At 40.3% G+C, this 22179-nt stretch overlaps 2 protein-coding genes across 9 annotated transcripts in view; one reads left to right on the top strand and one right to left on the bottom strand.

Annotated features, from left to right (window-relative positions):
- The window catches only part of pphln1 (periphilin 1), a 24113-nt gene extending 6675 nt beyond the window's left edge, over nt 1-17438 (bottom strand). The window contains exons 1-11 of one of the 8 annotated variants that reach the window (XM_012853360.3): nt 17322-17438; nt 16731-16775; nt 15881-15945; nt 15517-15729; nt 15279-15340; nt 13515-13631; nt 13005-13183; nt 11794-11877; nt 10985-11020; nt 8549-8604; nt 3288-3425 (exon numbers count right to left, since the gene is read on the bottom strand). In XM_012853360.3, the coding sequence (XP_012708814.2) occupies nt 3288-3425; nt 8549-8604; nt 10985-11020; nt 11794-11877; nt 13005-13183; nt 13515-13631; nt 15279-15340; nt 15517-15729; nt 15881-15945; nt 16731 (951 nt within the window). In that variant the 5' untranslated portion in view covers nt 16732-16775; nt 17322-17438. Of the gene's footprint in view, nt 1-3287; nt 3426-8548; nt 8605-10984; nt 11021-11793; nt 11878-13004; nt 13184-13514; nt 13632-15278; nt 15341-15516; nt 15730-15880; nt 15946-16730; nt 16776-17003; nt 17266-17321 lie in introns of those variants that run through there. The other 7 variants (XM_012853362.3, XM_021311031.2, XM_036148910.1 and 4 more) reach the window with 7 other exon arrangements.
- Nucleotides 17410-22179, top strand: zcrb1 (zinc finger CCHC-type and RNA binding motif 1). Its single transcript, XM_012853366.3, has 8 exons — nt 17410-17508; nt 17630-17723; nt 17833-17861; nt 19880-19991; nt 20085-20192; nt 20270-20379; nt 20466-20541; nt 21854-22179. The coding sequence occupies exons 2-8, from the start codon at nt 17640-17642 to the stop codon at nt 21995-21997; spliced, it is 663 nt and encodes a 220-aa protein (XP_012708820.2). The 5' UTR covers nt 17410-17508; nt 17630-17639; the 3' UTR covers nt 21998-22179.

The raw sequence follows: 22179 nt of genomic DNA, 5'->3' as shown, positions 1-22179 counted from the left end.
TTTAAACCTTATTCCAGCTCTAATGTAACACTTTCTGCACAATTCTACTTAAAACAAACCTTAAGGGCTAAACGTAAAATATGTAAAAAAAATAAAATAAAAATTTACTTTGAAAAGTGAAAGTAAATCAAAAGTCGCTTTAACAGCTGTTTTTAGTGAGAGTCTATCAGCATCGACTTTATAACGTTGGCCCACTCGGGTCCTAGGAAATTGGTTGGTTGTCGATGGTTGGCTTCCAAGTGATGTTGAGAAATAACATCCCTCTTTATCTTTATCCTTCTAACAGATGACTGAGTCTTTTGGGTCCAACCTGATTGGTGTTCTGAACCATTTACAAATACTCCCATCATGCTTGAACTGGTTTGTGCTGTTCTCTCAGACAGAAAACTAGTAGTTGAATGTGATGAGATGGTAACTAGTTGGACCGACAAACCAGACCACTTTGAAGAGCACAAACATCAAGCTTCAAGTTGACTCATTTACCATTAGCAGCTGAAAGAAGGTTGATCTTGTTTTTGTGCCTTGGTGTAAATAAAAGGCTGGCAAACGTTTTGTATCACATGTATTAGATTACGTCATTGTCTAATTTGCACATTTATTCATACATTTATGACCCAGGCTGTTTTGCCAAGACAAAAAAAAAAAAAGGTGATTAAAATCAGTGATTAAATGTATTTGAAACTACAAATGACTTTTATGAAATAAATTATGAATTTTAATACATGTCCTGAAAGCCGCATCAGAGGCAGTTGGAGGAAAAGAGAGCAGATGTTTTGTGGATTCAGGCAAAGGATGGCGCCGTGTGCCTGTAAGACAGCGCTGAGGGAAGTAGGAACAGGCTCAGCAGCTCTCTGTGCGATCATGTAAAGTCCCCATTAACACAGAAACAGTCGATAGATTTGCTGCTAGTCGCTTTTAGAATGAAAGTCGCTTGCGGGATCTGAAAAGTCGCTTAAAATATCAACAGGACTGAAAATGGGCAACAAGGACCGTCGTCTCTTGTTATCCTTCGTACCCAGACATGAGGAAATGGGCGGTGTTGTTTTTTCCACACTAAAAGTAAATTTTAACATTTCATGATATTTTATTAATTTCAAACTGATTATGGTTAGGATAAGTGCACAAATATATAGACAGCGCCATCCAGCTTTGCAATCTTTTTAATAAAAATCACAAAGTGCTCTACGGTTCTTCTGAGGCCAAATCTGTTACTACTCCTCAGCCAACGATATAAAACTCCCTTTGTTCCAAAGCCCAAGCAGTGAGGAGGAAAAACTAACCCCTTTATAGCCTGCACGCCTTGTCACTCACTACAACCACTTTGGCCGACTTTCACGTCAGGCTAGCTCCAAGAATCAGACTCCAAACTGAGACGGTCGGTGAATGCCGTTTGATTCTGTGTATTTGTGTCTGTGTGAGGGCTCGAAATCAAAACTGAGCGCAGAAAGCCAAACATCTGGCTCACACTTGTCATACGAGAGAAATACTGCCTTGATTTTAGAGGGTGAAGGCAACTTTTTTTATAATAGGGTAAAAATAAACTTAACGTAAGTGAGTTTACCTGAGCGTTATGGGGACAAGGAGGAAATTATGGCCAGTGACACTGACAAATGCTTTTTAGACATTTTATAGCTGCTGGTGCAAAGTTAATGTGTGAGAGCACTTTTAGGTTTTAATGAGTGTACCAAAGCCCCAATGGTTTAAAAAAAAAAAAGAGAAATAAGCAGCAAGGGTCTATACTTTGTAAGAGGTAAAACATTGATTAAATTACTTTAGTCTGGCAGGATTACGTCCAAACAATCCAGCCTTACAAGAAAAGCACCGCAGCTGCCAAATGACAAACAACCTACGAAATCTGGAAATCATAAAAGCCACAGAAAGCAATGGGAGAGCAGAAAGCTGGGGGTGAAAAAGAAAAACTAAAATAAATATTCTTTTGATTTTCTTATAAAAAATTAGTTTTTTTGGGTGACTGATGTTATCGGACAAAGAGCTCGGACGGCGGAGATGAAACGGGACACTTTCCAAAACAAAAACTGGGCATAACAACACACTAAAGAGTGCCTAAAAAAAAAAAGTCCATCCTTTGATGAGATTTCTCCAGGCTTGCTCATCCTGTTGATAGACCCAAATAATGACCAGTCTTCAGTTTCTGGCAGGAACCACAATATTTTTGTTTCATACTTCCTGGCACTTCCAACCAGATTTCCTTGACTTTTAGAAGACAGACATGCCCAGAGCATCACAGATCCTCCACCATACAACTGAAAACATGTGAACTACAAGCCACATTTGTGAAGACGCTTCGCTTCCTCTCCAGGAAGCTTTCTCAATTCAAAAAGAGGAAGCGAAACGTCTTCAACTACGGAAAACAAGTCCAGTTGCTTTGTTTTTTTTACTTTTTTTGGAATGACCATGACCTGGATGACTGAGACACCAGATATAAAGTATCATTCACAACCCTTGTTTTGCTTCTGATTCATCCATCTTGGTTTAATAAGCTGTTTCATTATTTGCTGTTAGTTGCTAAAGCTTCCGTTGGTGATTGGTTGTTTTGCCCCATATGGAGAATCGTACACTAAGGGGCATTTTCACAAATGTTTCGAGGTGAGATAATGCACTGGGAGTTAGAATGAGAGTCCCCTCGGGAGAACAAGTAAGAGCAGAACCACAAGGACGCAACGGCTGGGCTGTAAAACAGGAGGGAAGGTGCAGCATCAGCAGCAACGTTACAGCAAAGCTGCAGGGTCACTGGTGCAGCTCGACGCGAGAGCCAAATGTGTGCTCCAGGGCAGAGTTACGGCGGGCTTTAATGGTTTCGAGTAAACCAGCGGTGGCGCTCGCTGGCCCGGGAATGGCCTTCATTAGACGAGTGAGCAGACCTGGAACCTTCAGCCCGGGGCGCTCCGAGCTCCGTTAAACATACATCCTCTACATTTATTGTGGGTATAAACGCCAGAACCAAACTTCACCTAATTGCCAACTTTGTTCATTTGTAACCACCGCAATGACTAAAGCGGCGCTGCAGGTAACAGGGAGTTAAAGGAGAAAAACTTTTATAAAAAACAGACAAAAGTAAAATATCAAGGAAAGCGATGCATTTCTCTCTAAGCTTTTTCAGCAAAACCGAAGCACACAAACTCTTAAAAATATAATCTTTGGAGTTTCTAGAGACACTATTAGCGGAAAACACTGCTGCATTTTATCAACATGACATTTTTGTTGTTCCGACTGGGGTTGTTTGTGCTTCGACGTCTCACTAGTTCCAAGTAGATACGGTGACGTACCTTTTCTATCTCCTTGGCTTTGGCTGAGATGGCCATGAGTCGCCGCTCTTCGATGTTCTCGGCCGACTTTTTGGCCTCTTCGATGACGGGCGCGACGACTGGGTCCTCCTTCTCCGCCTCCGGAGGATTGCTCTCCTCCTGCAGAGAGGAGACGAAAGGTGTGAATCACGGCGGTAAGGAGGACTGAGGGAACTGAAGGGCACAAACGTTTGTTTTGAACGCGGTGCAGACCCGGAAAGCGCTTGAACCATAAGAAAAAAAAACAAAACACTGCAGATGAATTACTCCTACAACAGATACAACATAAGACGGGCAATCGCATGAGAATAAGTGACCAGGATGCGCAGGAAATGTGGGTCAGTTACCCGAAGCCCATCAGTGGGTCACAGCGACCAGAATGTTTTATAGGACATCTAAGTTAATGAAGAATGGTGAAATAGGGTCAAGCTGGGATCTACAGCATTTATTTTTTTATACACGAACAGCCAGAATCATTTATGAAAAAGGAGTAAACTGAACTTTGTACTACTTAAAAAAAAAAAAAAAGAAAAAAAAAAAAAGGAAATTAGTAGATTTCGGTCAATCTCTGATATTTATCAAAGTAAGTCTAACAGCACTAAAGTAGTTTCCTACTAAGATTAATGACTTATGTGGTTGCGGACAGAATCTTCAGATGGAGAAAAAAAACAAAAATGTAGGATTGTAACGAGCAGACTGGAAACCGCGGCAGCCGTGTTACTGAAAACCTGAAGCCGCTTGTAAATAGGGAGGGACGTATTATCGTTGCGCGTTTTCCCTGATTCTACGAGAGTTTGACGGCCAGGCGGCGGGATCCGGCCAACCAAGACTAAAGTTCAGTCATACATTAGGAGGAAACGGGCCACGGAGCAAGTCGGCTTTCATTCCTAGATGACTGAGTAAAGATATTACAGGGGACGGAGCATCAAGGCCGACTGCGGTCTAAAAATGAAAAGCGCAGCTCATAAGGAATCATCCAATTATTCCGTCCTATTCAGTCCCAGGCGTAGCTCCAGGGAGACGTCCGGCTTACACGATTGTGCACATCTGAAAGATCACATTTGTCAGTATTCAGCTTTCTTTGCTTGAGTAAAAAAAAAAAAAAAATGAAATTACAGTCATACCGGAGCCTTATTTTAACTGGCTGTACAAGGCCTAACTAGGTTTGCTTTCAAGACAAAGCAGGACAGATTTTTTTTTCCCCCACATATATGGAAGCATGTGAATGTCGTCGTTTTAAGGGACTGTGTGACCACGAGTAGCGAAAAATAACGGAACCTTTTTTTTGCTTGCACCATATGTTTATCTTACTTTTCTTGGCAAAGAAAAAAATGCCTGCATGATCTAAACTTAAATTGGGGTTTATGTCTCCTATATTCTAATAAATGGCTTGCAGTCTTTGGAGATGTATTGTTGCCATTTGCCAAACATGAAAGAACCGACTTTCTAAGCACTACTATTGGCAGGAGTAGCAGCGCTTTAGAACAAGTTGACATAGTAGCAATAATTACTTATTGTACAGTAGTTATTGATATAAATTCATATATATTAAAAAAAAACAACAGAAAAACAAAGCATTAAGTTCCTTCCAGAAGCTTAAACCTTTAACTTCTTCTATTTACTTATCTTTTTTTACATTTTATCCACAAACTTCCATGCTTATGGTAGAAATTTGATTTGAAAAAAAAAAAAAAAGTAGTGGTGCATAGCTGTTCAGTGAAAGGAAATGATCAATTTCAAAATGTTTTAATATAAATCCAAAAAAATTAAATAAAGCAAGCATTTGTATTCAACCTTATTTGCTCCAACACCCGCAAACAAAATCCAGCGCACTTTAGTTGGTCCCCCATAGTAAATTATTTATAGAGAAAAAAAAAAAAAAAAAAAAACGCATCATGACGAACAAGGAACACAGCAGACAGATCAGGAATAACGTTTTGGAGAAGTTCAATGCAGGGTTACGTTCTGAAACAACACCCCGAGCTTTGAACATGCTGCGGAGGATAAATCAATCCGCTACAAACGGACGCGATATGGCACGACTCCAAAGCTACCGAGACATGGACGTCCACCTAAACTGACACGGCAGGCAAGGATAGCGTTATCCAGAGAAGCAGCAAAGAGACCCGTGGCGCCTCTGGAGGATCTGCAGAGATCCACGGTTTAGGTGGGAGAGTTTGTCAACCGCACCAAATAAACGTGCAATCCACAGAAACCATCGTCTGAAGAAAGAAATTCTGTTTGGAGTTTGCTTTAAGCCTCATAAGGGACCATGGAACGCATTTGCACCGATCATATCAGAAAAGATTTCACCCCTCCACGAAGTATGATGGCAGCATCATGCTGTGGGACGTTTTAATTCAGCAAAACCAAACTGAGAATCTGACTCCATTTCAACCCAGGTTCAGGCCCTCTGCATTCAGTCGCACTGGGCTAGAGCCATTTTGCAACAAAGCGGGCGTCTTAAAACTGGGCAACATACCCTGATGGACATACTTTAAGGCTTGCAGCTTTAACCGCAGCAAACGGCGACTCAATGATTGGCTCAGGGGGCTCAACAGAAATGCACACTGCCATTTTTAGATTTGTAAAATGGTTAAAAACAGCATATTTTTCCCATTCGACATCACATTTAAGCACATTTTTGGTTGGCCTACCCCAATAAATAAAAATCAGCACAGGTAAAAACCCACATGCTCAGTTATCTTCCTTGATCAAATATGAAATTGTAACAAAAGAGGATTTTGGTGCAGAGACGAACCTCCCAGTGACCTTTGCTTTGTTCCAAATCCAGCTCTCCACCCATAGACCACTCTGGCTCACAGCCAGAGGTGGAGCTGCTCTATAGTTGCCCTCCTCTTTGGTCTCTTCAGTCAGTGATGGCTCCAGAAAGTGTGTGTGTGTGTGTGTGTGTGTGTGTGTGTGTGTGTGTGTGTGTGTGTGTGTGTGTGTGCGTGTGTGTGGAATTGCCACAGCATGCAGTGACCCAGACTGTTAGAACAAGCTTTACTGAGCGCACAGCAAAAGGCTTTCATCTCGGCCAAGGTTATGGGCATGTGCCCTGGGAATAGAGAACAACAATGCACCGCAGCACAGATCAGACCCAGCAGAAAGCGTGTTAGAGTGTGTGTGTGTGTGTGTGTGTGTGTGTGTGTGTGTGTGGGGAGAGGTGGGACAGTAACAAACTTTGATCACGGCATTGATTGAATGAGAGATGCGTCAGACAGAGACACGGTTTGTATTTCATAAATACCCAGCTTGTTTGTTACCCAACGGTTTGTGCCATTTTCATACATACAAAAAAAAAAGAATACTTTCTTGCAAAAAGCACACAGTCAGTCCAGTTTCTTAAAAAAAAAAAAAAAGAAGAAATAACACCCCAACAGTCTTTCAATTTGATCATCCAAGCTTACAAAACATAAAAAGGGTTTATTTAGGCTGTGGTCTACCACAGCCAGTGAAACCCCAACCAAACCCTGAAGCTACTCGGACCATAGCAGCTGGGTCGTTGGCTTTTGGATTAAAAATGTGGCAACTTTGTGGCCCTCGGTTTAACTATAGAGACATGAAACAGCTGCTACAACACCAGTTTGGGTTTAAATTTGTCTGAATGTCCAAAAAAAAAAAAAAAAAGTACCCCACAAGCTAGCAGGTCGACCAACGGCTAATATCTCCGATTTACTCACAGGCCAGTAATATCAGCAAACCACAGACCAAACATTATACAAAATCTGCTGAAGGTGCACTCAGATCCATAATCACTGCATGTAAACAGGAAATGGAATAAATCTCAATATTTATGTGCACAATGTTCTTTTAGATAATATTATTTGGCGACAGACTCTCCAGCTAGAGAGTGCCTTATAATCCACTTCTGCTTTAAACTTCGCCGCTCTCTCCCTGACCAGTCTGCTGTGTTCCTCGACCTTTATGATCCCGTTTGCTCACTAATGTCCTCCAACAAACCTGAGGCCTTCAAAGAACCTGGTCCTACTGAGATTAACACTAGTAGACCACGTTTACAATCAAGTCGTTTTATTGGATAAACCCAGTGCATCCAGGTCTTAATGGTTCAAATTATGATGCATTTTTGAAAGCCAATCAGATCTTCCAGTTGTCAAAACATTTCTTTAATTACTTTATCATCACTATATTAAAACATAAATATGCCTCTATCAATCAAAGTTGCACCACTAAAAAAAGAAATTTTCAAACGAGTGTCACAAAATCCAATATGGACCTATTTTGATTCACAGAACACTGGAGGAGCCACGACTTGCGCAGCACCTTTAACATGTTAAATTCAAACACTGCAAAGCCTAAGATAAGCAAAAGAAGCAAACCAGCAGTCAAGAGATTAACAGGCAACTCTTTTAGACCACTGACATTTTTTTCCCCCCGGCAGGTTATAAATGAGGCGTAAAATACAGAAGCGTCTCAAATTCGAGGCAAAACGTTGCTTGACAGTCTTACGTTTCACCTCCACCTCTCTCTCAAAAAAAAACCAAGACGGACAACGCGCCCCGACCGGCGGACACTCCCCCGCGCACAGACGCTCTCTCCGTCTGAATAAGGAAGCGATTGTTCATTGTAAACAGCATAAACGCGTCTAAATGAGCTCTGTTGGGACTCTGCTGTCTTTGCGGTCCAGATCCTGCGATAAAGTTATGACTTGCGCTACTGACTTAACCCCGGTGGCTTCTGGGTGGCCTCGGCTGCACCCGCTGCTCCTGATCACTACCCCCCGCCCCCCAATCTGATTTTATTTACCCTCCTCGGCGTGGCTGAAGACGGATGGCATGAGCGAAACAAACTGCTATTTACTACGTACGAGAGGAGACGTACACATTCGACACAAAAAGTAGCTTTTAAAAAAAAAAAAAAAAAAAAACACGCTGTCAACGGTTTGAGCCGCTTTCCTTCCCCGTTATCCGTCCATCTGACTGAAGTCTGCTTACGCTGCAGGTAAACACAGCGCTGGCCTGATGGCTTCTCTGCCGTGTGTGAACACTGCTTTAAAAAGCCATTATCGTGCTTCGGTGGGACCGAGCGCTTATGGCGAGGATGGGATTTAAGAAGTTCCAGATGCACGCCGCTGCGAGGAGAGCAGGGCCACCGATTAATGTCAAGTTGTTTAAAAGTTGCTGGAACTTGAAATGCAGGTTGTTTATTTGTTAAAAACACAAAAGCTCTACATGGCTCAAATATCTTTAAAATTCAAGCATACTTCTTCTGTTGCTCACCTTGTTGGATGTTCCACTCTGTGGGGAGCCTTCTCGAGACAAGCCGGGAATTTTGTCTATGATTTTAGAAAGACAAAAAGGAGAAAGAAAGCAGGGGAATGATACATTCAGCTTTAAAATTGTGGCAAACATGAAAAATTATCACCCCCCCCCCCCCACCACCACCACAAAAATTTTTTAAAAAGACTTAGGAAAAGGAAGAGGTTGAAAAGCGATGGGAAGCAAGGATTCTAGAAAAGTTAGTTCAGGAAACTGGGCTTAATTATTATGTAGCGCATTAATTATGGACCACATCCGATCTCTTGAATTTTCCTTGTGTGACCCCCGAAGAGCAATTAGGTCTTCTGGGTCAACTAAAAAAACAAATGGGAACCCTGAGCGGCCAGAAAAGAGACAGGAAAACATCCCCGAGAGGAAACGCTGGCTTCAGGAATATCCATCAGACACTCTATACCCTCTTCCCTCCACCTCCCTGAGCACGGGCTGGTGGCATCTTTACGAGCCCGGACAAGAGGAAGGACGGAGACGAGGAGATGGGCTTCCTGCAGGACACATTAGAAACGCTTTCTGTCAACTCCAGTTACACCGACTTGACGCTCCCATTTTCCTGTCGTTTGGTCTGGAAAGCACACCTCCTACTCTCCCCGAATGTGAGAGATTAATTAGCATAGCAATATGTATTAATGTTTCCAATTCTGGGATGGAAAAAAAAAATAAAAACATATTCCATAAAACCAAAACAAAACGTAACAGTAGATGTGAAAACTAACAGTGTTGCCATGACAGACAGAGCAAAAGGTTTCCCCAAGTGGAAAACTATTTAATGAAAGACCTGTAGTCTGTGTAGAATAATGCAGTTAACCCTTGATTAGGACATCTATTGAGCTAAAAGGCATCTTCACAGATCGAAGAATCAGACTCTTAACTTCAGCGCTAATAAATATGTTTCACCCAATTACATATCATCTACGTCTAAGTGCCAAAATGCTGCAAAAAGAGATTTTTTTTTTAAAATGACGACGACTTCTAAAATGTTTTTGCTAGAATATTTGCAATCCTTCAACCTTTTTAGGAAATCAATGAATAAAAAAAAAAAAAAAGAGACACACAAGAGGCCCTCTTGGGGTGAAATAAAGAGCTGTCATAGAAATACTGAACTGACTGGAGACTGGGGCCAGATTTCATGCAGGGCAACGAACACATTAGCGAAAAGGAACAGGCAAAAATGTCAGTCTAGTTGTGCAAAGCTGTGCTGTGACTGCAAAGAAAATTTAATGACTCAAGAAGCCTGAACACAATTATAGCACAGTTCCTACTAGAGCCCAATGGGATGTATATTGCAGAGAACTACCTGGATTGCAGTAAGTGTTAGCCAACTATTCAAGAACTAACAATTCAATACGCTAAGCTAGTAATGTAGAGACATTGGTTTAATGTAGCAAGTGTTGCGGTGGCATTTTATTCTATAAAACTTGGAAATCTTAATTTTTTCTCTGTTGGTTGATAGACTACTCATTAACTGAGGTCTATGATCGGCGTGAACACCAAACAGACGTCTGCACTTTTTGATTTGTTTATCACAGGTCATATCTTTAAACTTCAACAGTCATGAATATTACTGAATATTGTTGGGGTTTTTTGTTCAATTTATAATAGTAAATGTACATAGTTGGTTATAGTTTTACTAATCATAATGAGGTTGCTGGCTGATCAAGCAGCAAGGTAAAGGGCACTGCCTTATTTGTTTTTTTTTGGGGCAAGCTAAAATAGCTCTTATTTAGACTGAATTGTGTCACATTTTATGCTTTCTTTTAGCTTATAAAAGTAAAAAAAGGGCTGCTACGACTTGTAAAAAAAAAAAAAAAAAAAACTAGAATAAAATATCAAGACCAAGTCTTAAAACTATATGCAGCCAATTTTCATTTGTATAATCAATGTTTTTCTGTTGGTTCGCTCCTTCAGTAACTCTTAAACTACCACCTCATAAACCCAAAATATATTTTGTACCTCAATTTCCCCACCATATGGATCTGGAAAATAATGCATACTGCGTAGAAACCCAGAGACAGGAAACAATGTTTTTTATATTTGCCAAAAATTTGAAACCTTTTCGTTCCAATTCATAAATAGGCACCATCTCTGTTGGTCTATCGCAAAAAAAAACTTTTACAAACTTCTGGAGACAGCCTTTCTTTTAAAGACCTATATGACCTAGAAAGCTCTTGCTAACCCCGTGTTTCTACTGGGGAGCAATCCTCTACCTCCAACAAAGAGCGGAGAACGCATATCTGACAGGAAAAACGAGGCTTTCTTGTTTCATTGGGTGAATTAAACTAAAACATCGGTCTTGTTCTTGCATTACGCATCAGTAATCCTACATATTAAAAAGCGTCGGCATCATTTCGGTCATCAACAACCACGCTGAACTTTACTTACCGATTATCTTGCACTGAGAATAAGTTTCTTCGTACCCTGCAGGAAGACCAAACCATAAGGTCACTACGCCGAGTGTGCCAACTAGGGCGTCTAACATAAACACACTCTTCCACTACCCTGTCTCTTTAAGGAAAGGTTTACCCTTGTCTATCTGTTTTAGGAAAATTTAATTATGCACCTCCTTGTGCAGTTTGCAAGGTAAAACAAGGCGGCTTTATTATTTCAATATAAAACAAGTCCTTATTTGGGAGGGGAAAAGCTTAGGGTGAAATGGAAAGCAGCAGAGCTAAATGTTAAATGGAAAGGGAAAGGTTCCGTCATGCAGCGTGTCAGGAGATACCGTGGCACTTCTGGGTGTTTTGTGCTAAAAACAGGCACATTTTGGAAAAAAAACAAAAAACACAACAATTAAATTAAAACTGTTGTAAAAACCAGTGGTTGGATCAGGGTAGGAACATTGAGAAGTGCTACAGTATCTCCCCACAAGAAGTTGAAATGATTTGCTTATCCTAATGAATGGAGCTCTCCACTAGGCTCTACAACATAATTAAAACTCATGCGACAACTGAAAACCTGGGTGAAAAACATACTAGTGTCAGAAAATAAGAACCGAAGTTACCCAGCTACTATTTTTATCTCCAAGAGTTCGCAGGAAAATGTTGTCCCCATCTCCTATTTTTTTTATTTCTTTTTTACCCTTTGATTTATTCAACCCGTCTTTATTCCTCGTCATGTTTTTGAGCATGAAAAGGATGCGAGTAAGGACATCACCCAAGTCCAAGCTGGGTCACTTCAGTTGGTGTACAGACCTAAAGGTTCATGTCCACTCTGAGGAAAGAGCGCCCCCCAGAGGTGTTCAGAAACACCTGCGTGACCCTCTGGAGCGTCCAAATCTGGAAAAGCCAATCCGCCAGATTGTCAGTCAAGGACACAGGATGAGAAAATACAAACAAAAAGGAAATGGGAAACAATAAACACACTTTGCTTTAATGGTAAAAACGTTTTTTTAGACCATTTCATTCTGTTGAATGATGCCTACAGGACACTTTTGAAGCTGTGATTTACTCTGATTTGAATGTGTTACGTGGCTCTGGTCCGTTTTAATCATCTCTAATGAAAATGCCCAACATGCTTATGCTGGATAGATTCACCAAGGATTTGGAACAGTAAATATTTAGCAGCTTTCAAGTTTTGTTTTGTAAAACTATTGTATTTATTGGGATTTTTTTTTATATTCCTACCAGATCAACACAAAGTAGTGCATATGATTGTGAAGTAGAAGGAAAATTATAGTTTTCAGATATTGTAGAAAAAAGAAAATAGAAAAGCATCACGTGCACTTTGTACTTGAACTTAATAGTTTGTAGAAGCACTTTTTTCCTGCAGTAACAGCAGCAAATCATTTCAGCCATGCCTCTTCCAGCTTCATTTATTCGTTTTATTTAACCGGGTAGGTGTCAAATTTGCTGGCATGTTGTGTTTGGAGAACTAATTCTCATTTACAACCATCACCTGGCCAAAAGGCAGCATACAGCATTCTTCTCATTAAATCTAGAGACTCTAAACATCAGTTCAACTGTAGCTACGAATTCACAACTGGATTTAGGTCCGGGCAAGTCCAATACGTGACTCTGCTTGCTCTAAACTGGTCTACTGTAGCCGCACATTTCGGGTCGTTCTGAGAGAAGATGAAGATGGGTCTTTTGTGGCTCGTAACCAGGATTTCTTCCAGGGTTAGGGTTGCCCCGTGCCAGCTGACGAAAAGCATCAAAAGGATGTCGCCGCCGTCGTGTTTCATGTTCGTCTTCTGTCGCACACCGTTTTGCATGTAGGGCCAGAACGTTTAATCATCTGACTAAAGCGCCTGCTTCCATATAAGTGTCCTGAAGCTGTAAAATACGAAACTGCTCGAGATGTGTCAATACTCTGCCATGCTTTTCATTTTCTAAAGCTTCAAAAGGCTTGAAAACAGGAACTAAAAAAAAAAAAAAAAAAAAAAAAACACAAGCTTTGTACATACTCTTGCCTTGCTGTGCTGGAAAAGGCAGAGTCTTGGCTCGGTCTGGCGAGTAGCTTCTGCTGCTCACACTGGAGCCGGAGCGACTGTGAGGGGAGCGGGCCACCTCACGGCGGACGGGGGAGCGCTCTCTTAGGGGAGGGAACAGGGCCGCCTTCCTCCTGTAAGGATCTCTGTCCTCCCTGGAAGGGCGAGAGACAGATATGTCATAGGTTTGTCGCTTTTTAAACATTTCAAGTGTTGGAAGCACAGATAGCTGCGTAATCATTTGGTATCATAACCACTGATCTGCCACAATGTTCTCTCCTTTCTATTCGTTCTTGAATGCAGCGCAATGCTGCCATCTAGCATTTACCAGAATGTACTGAAGCTTCATTCTGGAGGCACAATGCTTGATTTTTTTTTATTTTTTTTTATTTCACCTACAGAGCCTATTGGTGTTTATTTCATCAGCTTATCCGTCTTAAAGAAATACGTCTTCAGGGAGGCGATCAGAAAGCGCCTTTCTCATACCCTCTGTCCAGGTTGCGGATGGCTTGGACTAACGTGTCTTCCCCGCTTTCTGGGAGCGATCTGGGTGCTGGATAGACGCCCTGGCTTCGTACACTGGGAGGTGGAGGTACACGAGCCCTGAGGAGATAAAGATTACATAAATAAATACTAATATTAAAATAGACGCAATTCACAAAATCCTCTGATGACCCTGGCGAGTTAAAAAAACAACAACAAAAAAAAACTATGTCGAGTGAAAGTAAAGCTTGTCTTCTGAATATCAATTAAAAAAAAAACACAACAACAGAAGGTTAAGTCTTTGTGGGGGTATAATGTAGAAGTTTAAAATTATTTAAAAAAAATTTATATAAACCCTTAAATGCCCGAAACCAAATCACTAGCGAATGGAAAAGTAAATGTTTATAAATCCCTCTTTAGTTTAAACCTTAAACACTCAGACCATAACTGACTTTACAGCTAAATGATTATTTTGTTGTTTTATTTTTTTATGCAGGAAAACAATATAATATGAATAGCCTCCGCTTAAGTTCTCAACAACCCAAATTTCTCCTGTGCGTGTGACGTACAGGAGACTGTTTTGGCTCCAGGTCATCATAAGAGCGACAAGACCTTCAAATTTGCACAAAGCACAACAAAAAAAAGGCCAATTTAAATTAATAAACAGATGATTTGTGGCAGCATTAAAATAATGGTATGCAGGACAACAATTTAGCAAAATAAAAGGTTGTTGAACCAGTCAACAACCTAAATCCCTGCAGACAAATAAGCAATGCAGTACAGTTTTCCTGCAGTTTTACTTAATTCACTTGTTTTTAATATTTTCTGATATTACAATATATGAATTTATGTTTTATTCTTAAAGAATTATAAACAGCTGTTGTGCTAATGTAACATGCTCCTTTATGTATCTATTTATTGTCTTATAATGGAATTTTTATAGTAGTGTTATGTGTGAATGCAGTGTGACACATAGTGTGCACTATGTAGCAGCCAGAGTCTGTAACCCAAATCAAATTTCCTTTGGGACAATAAAGTTAATCTATCTATCTATCTAGAAAAAATTAAAAGGAATAAAATAAAAATGCATTTATAGAAAAGGGTTGGCTGCTGAGAGAGATGTTTGGGTCCCTCGTGGACCTGTTGCCCCCACAACCCGACACATAAACGGAGGACAATGGAGGAATGGACGCTGGATGCTTCAAGTCTAAAATTCATTTTGCTGAAGTAAAACAATACCATTGGTGGTATGAGCCAAAATGTAGAAATGGGACCATGAGTATTTGTGACCAAGCCATCATTTTGTTGCAGAATATAGGTTTTTAGATTGTCTTAAACATTTAATTTTATGCAATATTGCAAAAAAAAAAAAAAAAAAAAAAAACGTTGATGATTGTAAAAATGCAAGCATGAGAGAGTATACGAAGATCCTTCAGCTGCTTGTGCATGAATCCCATCACAGAAACCACTGACAGAAAGACAAGCGGTGAGTTTAAGCACTTCAAACTTCCGTAGATCTACTGGAGGTGTCAAACGAAGACATGGCACTGATTTAAATAACAGCACCTTATAGAACGCAGAGTGCAAATAAATGCTGTGAAGAACCGCATGTGTTGATAATTGGTACGAGTAAATACCATTAGTAAACAGTAAATTATCCGAGGCGGTGTAAATAATTCTTGGATCAGGACGTTTCTAGGCGTCATTTAAATATTAAACTGCAAAACGAAATTGGATTTTGGGAAAACAGACAGAAAAAAATATTACCCAAACTCCAAAGGTCGCCCCGCGTGAGGGTCTTCTCTCGGTACTCTGTAGGGAAAGTCTTCCTAAACACACACAAAAAAAAAAAATACTAAAGCTTTTCACTGTACTTGTTTGTAGGGAATATGATATTTGCATACAAACACACTAATGCCAAACTCAACCAGGTGACCTTCAAAACAAACACTTGGATAATAAGGATAAAGTGAAAAGATGAATAAATGGATCGTTTTATTTTTACCCTTCGTGCCGGTGGGATAGCTCTGCGTTCGGGAAAGTGATGGCCCTCCACTTGGTAGCCCCTCTGATCGTCATGGTAACCCCGGGGGCCGCCTCCGTTGGGGTAAAAACGGGGACCTCCTTCATATTCGTACCCGCCACGCCCATACTCGTCCTCCGGCCTGCTGAAAGGGCCTCTCCTCTCGACGCCTCCAGCTACCCGGGGATACGGTCCCTACACAAGACAGGCGTGAAGTATTTTATGCATTTAATTTGTTTTAAGATTGAAAAAGTTCCAAAATACGATTAATTTTGCCGTCGCTGACGTACAATGGTTTTGTTGGAATAAATAGTTTGTGCTCCAAACAAAACATGGAAACACTCACTGGTCTTTCTGGCAAAAAGCGCTCTTCATACACTTCTCGTATACCTCTTTCTCTTCTGTATGTCACTGTGGGGGGGAAAAAAAGATAAATAACAAAAAAAAAAATATATATAAAAGAAATTGTACAATACAGGCTGGGCTATCTGTCTCAGAAAGAAAATGGTAAGCGGTTCATGAAAGCCTCCCGTAGTTTCTGGATGAGCTACATTGTCTGGGAAAGGCGTTTGTACACCTTGAAACCTTCCCTCATGTTACAACCACAAACTTGAAAGCATCTTTATTTTATTTTTATTTTTTTTCAAATTAAATGTTAAAAAACTGTTCTGTGCATTTCTCTCCAATCTTTCTGAGTCAGAACTCTGTAGAACCATCTTTTGCTGCAATTACAGCTGAATTACAGTCTCTGCCAGCTCTGCACATCGGAGACAAATTCAAGTTTTTAACACGCGTTTTGACTAAAGGATCGTCTTACAGCTATGGCTGAATGTTTACGACTTGAAATAGACACAGTTGGAAATTTTTCAGACAGAAAACACTGAGCGTTTTCACAAGCATTCAGGTTTTTTTTTTTGGAGAGTACATCAGATCCACTAACCCCTCTCCCGCTTACGCGATTCTTTGTGTTTATCTCTCACGTTAAATTCGATTTAAATGTGTTCAGATTTATAACAGTACAGAGATGAAATGTGAAAAAGTTGGGGTGCAAATACATGTGCAATGCGTTAAGAAAATCGGATTCAGTATTGCCTATAAAAAAGGTCTTGCGCAGGCAGAGAACTGGTTAATACAACAAATTTGTTTACTTATGCCTCAAGCAGTGTCTGTATCATAAAAAAATGTGAGTTACTTACTTCTCAGGTTTATTGCTCTTCGGCAAACGCGATCTTCTAATCAATCTGTGAAGAGATTTTCAGTAGAGTTAACGGAATGGCCCAAATTAATTTCTGAAGAGAGCAAACCGGAGTAATCTTTATGGAAAAACAAACACGTAGGGCTGATGGAACCTTCACACGCAAAAAAAGTATAAACGCATCATAATTCTATTTGCCACTTTCAAAATACTAGTCTGCCACTAAAACACCTAGTTGCTGCTAAACTTGACAGATTTCGTTCAGGTTTATCACCTCGATAGATACCTAACATTCGCCCTGTCAGCTTCTACAGCGTCGTATCGTCGTCACATCATTGGTTTTTGATGTATTTACAACAGCAGCTCAATACAGAGTTTAAAGCAAGAGGAGCTAACTCGGCTAACCCGTCAGTGCCGCAAACATTAGCACGTTTCATTTGACGTAAGCGCACGTTAGCTTTCAGTTATCACCGCAAAAAACTACCCAGAACAATTTTTTTTAGGGCAACGTACGGCCTTGCACAAGCAAACCACATTTAAGCAGCTAGTCAAAAGTGATTTCTCTTAGTGCGAAATTTCAAAACCGTATCACCTTTCATCAGCGTTTAGCTAGTCTAGCCTAGCCTTTCCCCAGCAGCTACTACACAACACCTATTTATCAAAGCGAACGCGTCATCAGTCTGCGACGCGCAGGCGCTGTTTTTTGTTTCTGTTAGCTTCGTTATTTAGTGACACTGAAATTTCATATAAACTGCGATTTACCGGTGACAGTCACGTTGGTAAGTCTTATATTGAACACATGCGCGTACACGAAGTCACATGAAAACGTTTAATTGAAAATGATACATGCTTGTGTTGATTCTTTTATTTTATCTTATTTTTCTTTTTTTTTACATAAAGTCTGTCCACCATGAGTGGAGGTTTAGCACCGAGCAAAAGCACAGTGTATGTGTCGAATCTGCCGTTCTCTCTGACCAACAACGACCTACACAAGGTAATCGGGCTTTTGCAAATCGATCTATGCAAAGAGAAAACGTAGATATGTTGAATCATTGCTTATGTCAGTTTTTTGTGCATTGATGTATTCATCTGTGTCCTTGCAGTTGTTCACAAAGTATGGAAAAGTCGTAAAGTAAGTAATGCCTTTTTGGTATTTTCTGGTAAAACAACCGATCAATTGGATTAAAAATGTTATTCTGTGGTGATTTTATTTCCTTACGATTAAACGTACACTTACAGATAAAAACAGTGGATTAGTGGATTTGCACTGCATAAATTTCCCAAATGCTACTTTTTAAAATCATATGGAGGAAAGAAAAACTGATGATTCTGTCTCCCCTGCATTTGGGTCCCTGACAATTACAAGAAACACACAAATGGAAAAAGGCTATGTCGCACTGATGGATGCTGCTGTGGATGGCAAATCTGAAATAAAGATAACATTGGTTGTCTTTTTCTGATTATAAGCCTGTTTTAATTTTTCCTTTCGCTTGCTTTCTGTGCATACTTGCCGCTTGTAAAACAAGTAAGGCCATACTTTTTCCATAATCTGTACATCAAATAGTTAACAACTGGTGTGGTGCTTTTCCTATTCCTTAAATGGCTCAAAACCAAAAGGTCACAACACCTTTTGTCTATGAGAGCATCAACATACGTTTATGTACCTTTTTGAATTTTGTAAAAAAAAAAAAAAAAAAAAAAAATAGATTAGGGACACTGTTGGGTCTCTAAATTCTCCTTAGGTGTGAGTATGGCGACCTGTCCAGGGTGTACCCCGCCTCTCGCCCATTGAATGCTGGAGACAGGCAACAGCACCCCTCGCGACCTCATGAAGGATAAGCGTGCATAGATATTGGATGGATGGATGAGATAGGGACATGTTTGAATGCATAAACAGGAATAATAATGTATGTCTGTGTTTTTCTTTGTTGGATTCAACGGTACTACATCTATCAAACAATCTACACTGCACTCTGTCTTTTATGCAGAAACAAGGAATAGGTATCATCTATGGGTGGACAATTGTTCAGTATCAATATGCTGTATGCCACAATATAACTTTATTCAATACGGGTGATATGAAATTTCCGATACTTCAATACACGTCACAGTCTATGATTACATCGTTTATCACTGACTGACATTCCGGGTTGTATGTGTTTTATTTTTTTTAAAGCAAATATTTCTAAAATGTTAAAATTGGAGGAGTGTTATAAACATGGCAAAAATAATTGTCATTAGTTTGTACGGGCATATGTTGTGGGCTTTTCTGGTAGTCTTTCTCAGGCTTTTATTTTGTTCATATCGATATCGTAATTATATTGTATCGGCCGAAATGAAGAAATATTGTGATATAAGTTTTGGCCACATCGTTCAGCCCTAGTATCAGAAATGAAAGGCTGGATTAGTTCAGCTCTGTATTTGTCACATTTTTGACTACCAAGTGGTGCTCTTGTGTTTTTTTTTCTTTTTTTTTTTTTTCTTCTTTTTAAATTGCTTGACAGTGTCAGCTGTTCTGAGAGTGCATGCATGGTGAGGTTTACTGGCAGGCCTGGGATCATTATAGGTCTGCTTTTCTGCCGATCATTTTGACAGGAGTAGCGAGCGATGCAGCAGTTCAGCTGAAAACATCCTAAGGAAATGTCTACCAGACCATTTGACTTTTTTTCTTTTCAGTAACTTTGCTCCAAATGAATGTAGCATATTTTTGATAATGCAGTCTAGTCACTCCAGTCTTCCCTGGTTCTCTTGCACCTTGTTTAGAGATTTTGGGGAAATCCACGCAATATTCCAGCATCTGGCTCAAACACTTTCTTGCATTCATACAGTAGGCAAGTAAACGTCTTTGAAGAAGGAAGAGTTTGAGTCAAACCACTGAATAAAGAGGGGAGGGAGATATTGGTGTACTCATGTCATGAGTACCACGTTTGGTGTCAGCAGAGACATTTACATGTGGAATTTGTTTTTCAGAAAGGGTAGGTTTTAACTTTAATAAATAACAGTTTACATCAATCTAGCTACAGAAAAAGAAAAGCTCATCCTGAAATGTTCTATACCTGACAAATTGAACCTCCAAATATTTTAGAATTTTACAGAAAAAGGCTTGTAGCTTTAATAAAACTTGACATGGGGTTGTAATTTCTGTCCCAGGGTCACAATAGTTAAGGATAAATTCACCCTACAGAGCAAAGGAGTGGCGTTTGTTCTCTTCCTGGACAGAGAATCGGCTCATAATTGTGCAAGAGCAGTGAACAACAAACAGGTGAGCCATGCCGAACGACTCCTAGCACAAACTGAGCCCTAATTTCAAGGTTTGAGTGTTGACTGTCCAAGAAAAATGTCTTTTTCCACCCAGTTGTTTGGCAGAACGGTTAAAGCCAGCATTGCTATAGACAACGGGCGAGCAACTGAATTTATAAGGAGAAGGAACTACACGGACAAGACCAAATGTTATGAATGCGGGGTGAGTGCACGCTTTACTTTTGGTTAAGGGGGGGCTTGCAGGAATGCTCTGTGTAAATGCGATCGTATACGCCACAGGAAACAGGACATCTGAGCTACGCATGTCCCAAAAACCTGCTTGGAGAGAGGGAACCGCCAAAGAAGAAAGAAAAGAAGAAGAAGAAAAAGGCCCAACAACCAGAAATTGTGTAAATAGTTTCTTGTATAAAAAAAAAATTTTAGTTTTTTTTTTTGCATAGCTTGGTATGTCTCACTAGATTTATTTTTCTTTTAGTGAAGAAGATGAAGAAAGTGAAGAGGAAGGAGAAGACCCAGCCTTGGATAGCTTAAGCCAAGCCATAGCTTTTCAGGTAATTCATAACATTGCCATGTTATTTAGAGACTGCAAAAGCCTTAAATACCTAAGCTCATGTCACATTAGGTGTGAATGTTTGGGTCTTTGCAATAACATGAGCTAACAAACAACTGACCAGGTGACGCTTGACAAAAATGACAAAGGTTCGGGGCAATACAGGTTTTTACAACTTCTCAAAAGCCAATTTGTGACCCTCTCTGCAAGCCTCTAACCTGACTCAAGCCAGACGCATGTCGCTCCGCCTAGCTTCACTCACATACATCTGGGACACCGCCATTGGAATTGCCTTTATTGAAGGCTGGGCCTTATCAAAAATCCTTGCATATGATTGGATAAGCCACTTGTCTGTCATCTTTATCGACATGCTATTTCAACCACTCACACCGAAGCTAACCCGTGACGCTGTGAGAGCTACGCAGGAAAAAACAAAACTTTTTTTTATGTGTTTGTGGCTCTAGTGGCACGCATTTTATTAACAGTGAGCTGACAGGAAGAGGTGGGAAGACAGGCGGCAAAGCGTCGGGGGTCGGAGTCGATCCCGGGCCGACCGCGTTGAGGATTAAAGGCCTACTAACATGGTTCGTGCTAACCGCTAACAGCTCCAGGGCGCGTCTGCAGCGGACGCGCCCCGGAAAACAAAACTTGCCAAATCCGGTCGGGAGAAGGGCGAAAACATCGTTTCCACCAATAAAAGCCTTCAGAGGCGTTCGCTGATGTTCTTTTAATGAAACAATATTAGGTAGATTGGACAACACAGAAGAAATAGCAGCATCAATGCTAACGCTTGCTTCCTCGACGAGCCGCCATTGCTTTCAAAACAGTCTCACGTCATGGTCGCGTCACTACGTCACATCTATGAAACTCCAGCCCTGGGTCCTGATTGGCCAGACCATAAAATTGGTTGGAGAAATCACTTTCAATGGGCAATGTCCCAGATGTATGTGAGTGGAGCGAGGCGGAGCAACATACATCTGGCATGAGTCAGGTTAGCAAGTCTCAACTCTTGGTTCCTTTTCATTCTGTGGTTCTGTGTGGCTTATTTTAGTCTACTAGAAGAACCCATCCCAGAATTACAAAAGCCAAAAAAAAGGCATCTTATTTGGTTCATGACCAGATAAATCAGAATTAATAGAAAACTGTTTTCTCTGTTTAAGTTATTTGGTGTAAAGTCTAAAAGACTTGGCTCTTTGGCACATTTTGTTTTCTAGTATTTATTATATCTGGATTTAAATCCAACAAAATGACTTTTTCTTTTTCTCAAAGAAAAACTAACAAATTTCTTTCTGGGGGTGGGGGGGTCCCTCCAGCAAGCCCATATTGAGGAAGAGGAGACAAAGAAGAAAAGGCAAGCAGAAGAAGACAATGCCCACGCATCGACATCTTCAGACTCTAAGAAACCGAGGATCAAAAAGAGCGCATACTTCAGTGACGAGGAGGAGCTCAGTGACTAATACACACAGACTTTTAAAAAACTGCATATATATTTATCAAATTATTTACCAGTAAAGTCAATTTTTTGTTCCTCAGATATGATTGTTTTTATTTTCTTAATAAAGTAGCTTTGTATACATATGTGTGTTTATTGTAAATATATCCTGGAGCAGGTGCTAAATAAAAGTTTCGTTTAAAATCA

This window comes from Fundulus heteroclitus, chromosome 17, assembly GCF_011125445.2.
Source record: "Fundulus heteroclitus isolate FHET01 chromosome 17, MU-UCD_Fhet_4.1, whole genome shotgun sequence".
In the NCBI taxonomy this organism is placed as follows: Eukaryota; Metazoa; Chordata; class Actinopteri; order Cyprinodontiformes; family Fundulidae; genus Fundulus; species Fundulus heteroclitus.
Note: the sequence above shows the minus strand (reverse complement) of the source record. Positions and strands in the feature narration are given on the sequence as shown.

Coding starts and splice junctions, on each gene's coding strand:
- zcrb1 (XM_012853366.3), top strand. CDS start 17,640: ATGAGTGGAGGTTTAGCACCGAGCAAAAGCACAGTGTATGTGTCGAAT. Junction 20,380..20,465: donor GCCCAACAACCAGAAATTGT/GTAAATAGTTTC, acceptor TTTTTCTTTTAG/TGAAGAAGATGAAGAAAGTG. Junction 20,542..21,853: donor GCCAAGCCATAGCTTTTCAG/GTAATTCATAAC, acceptor GGGTCCCTCCAG/CAAGCCCATATTGAGGAAGA.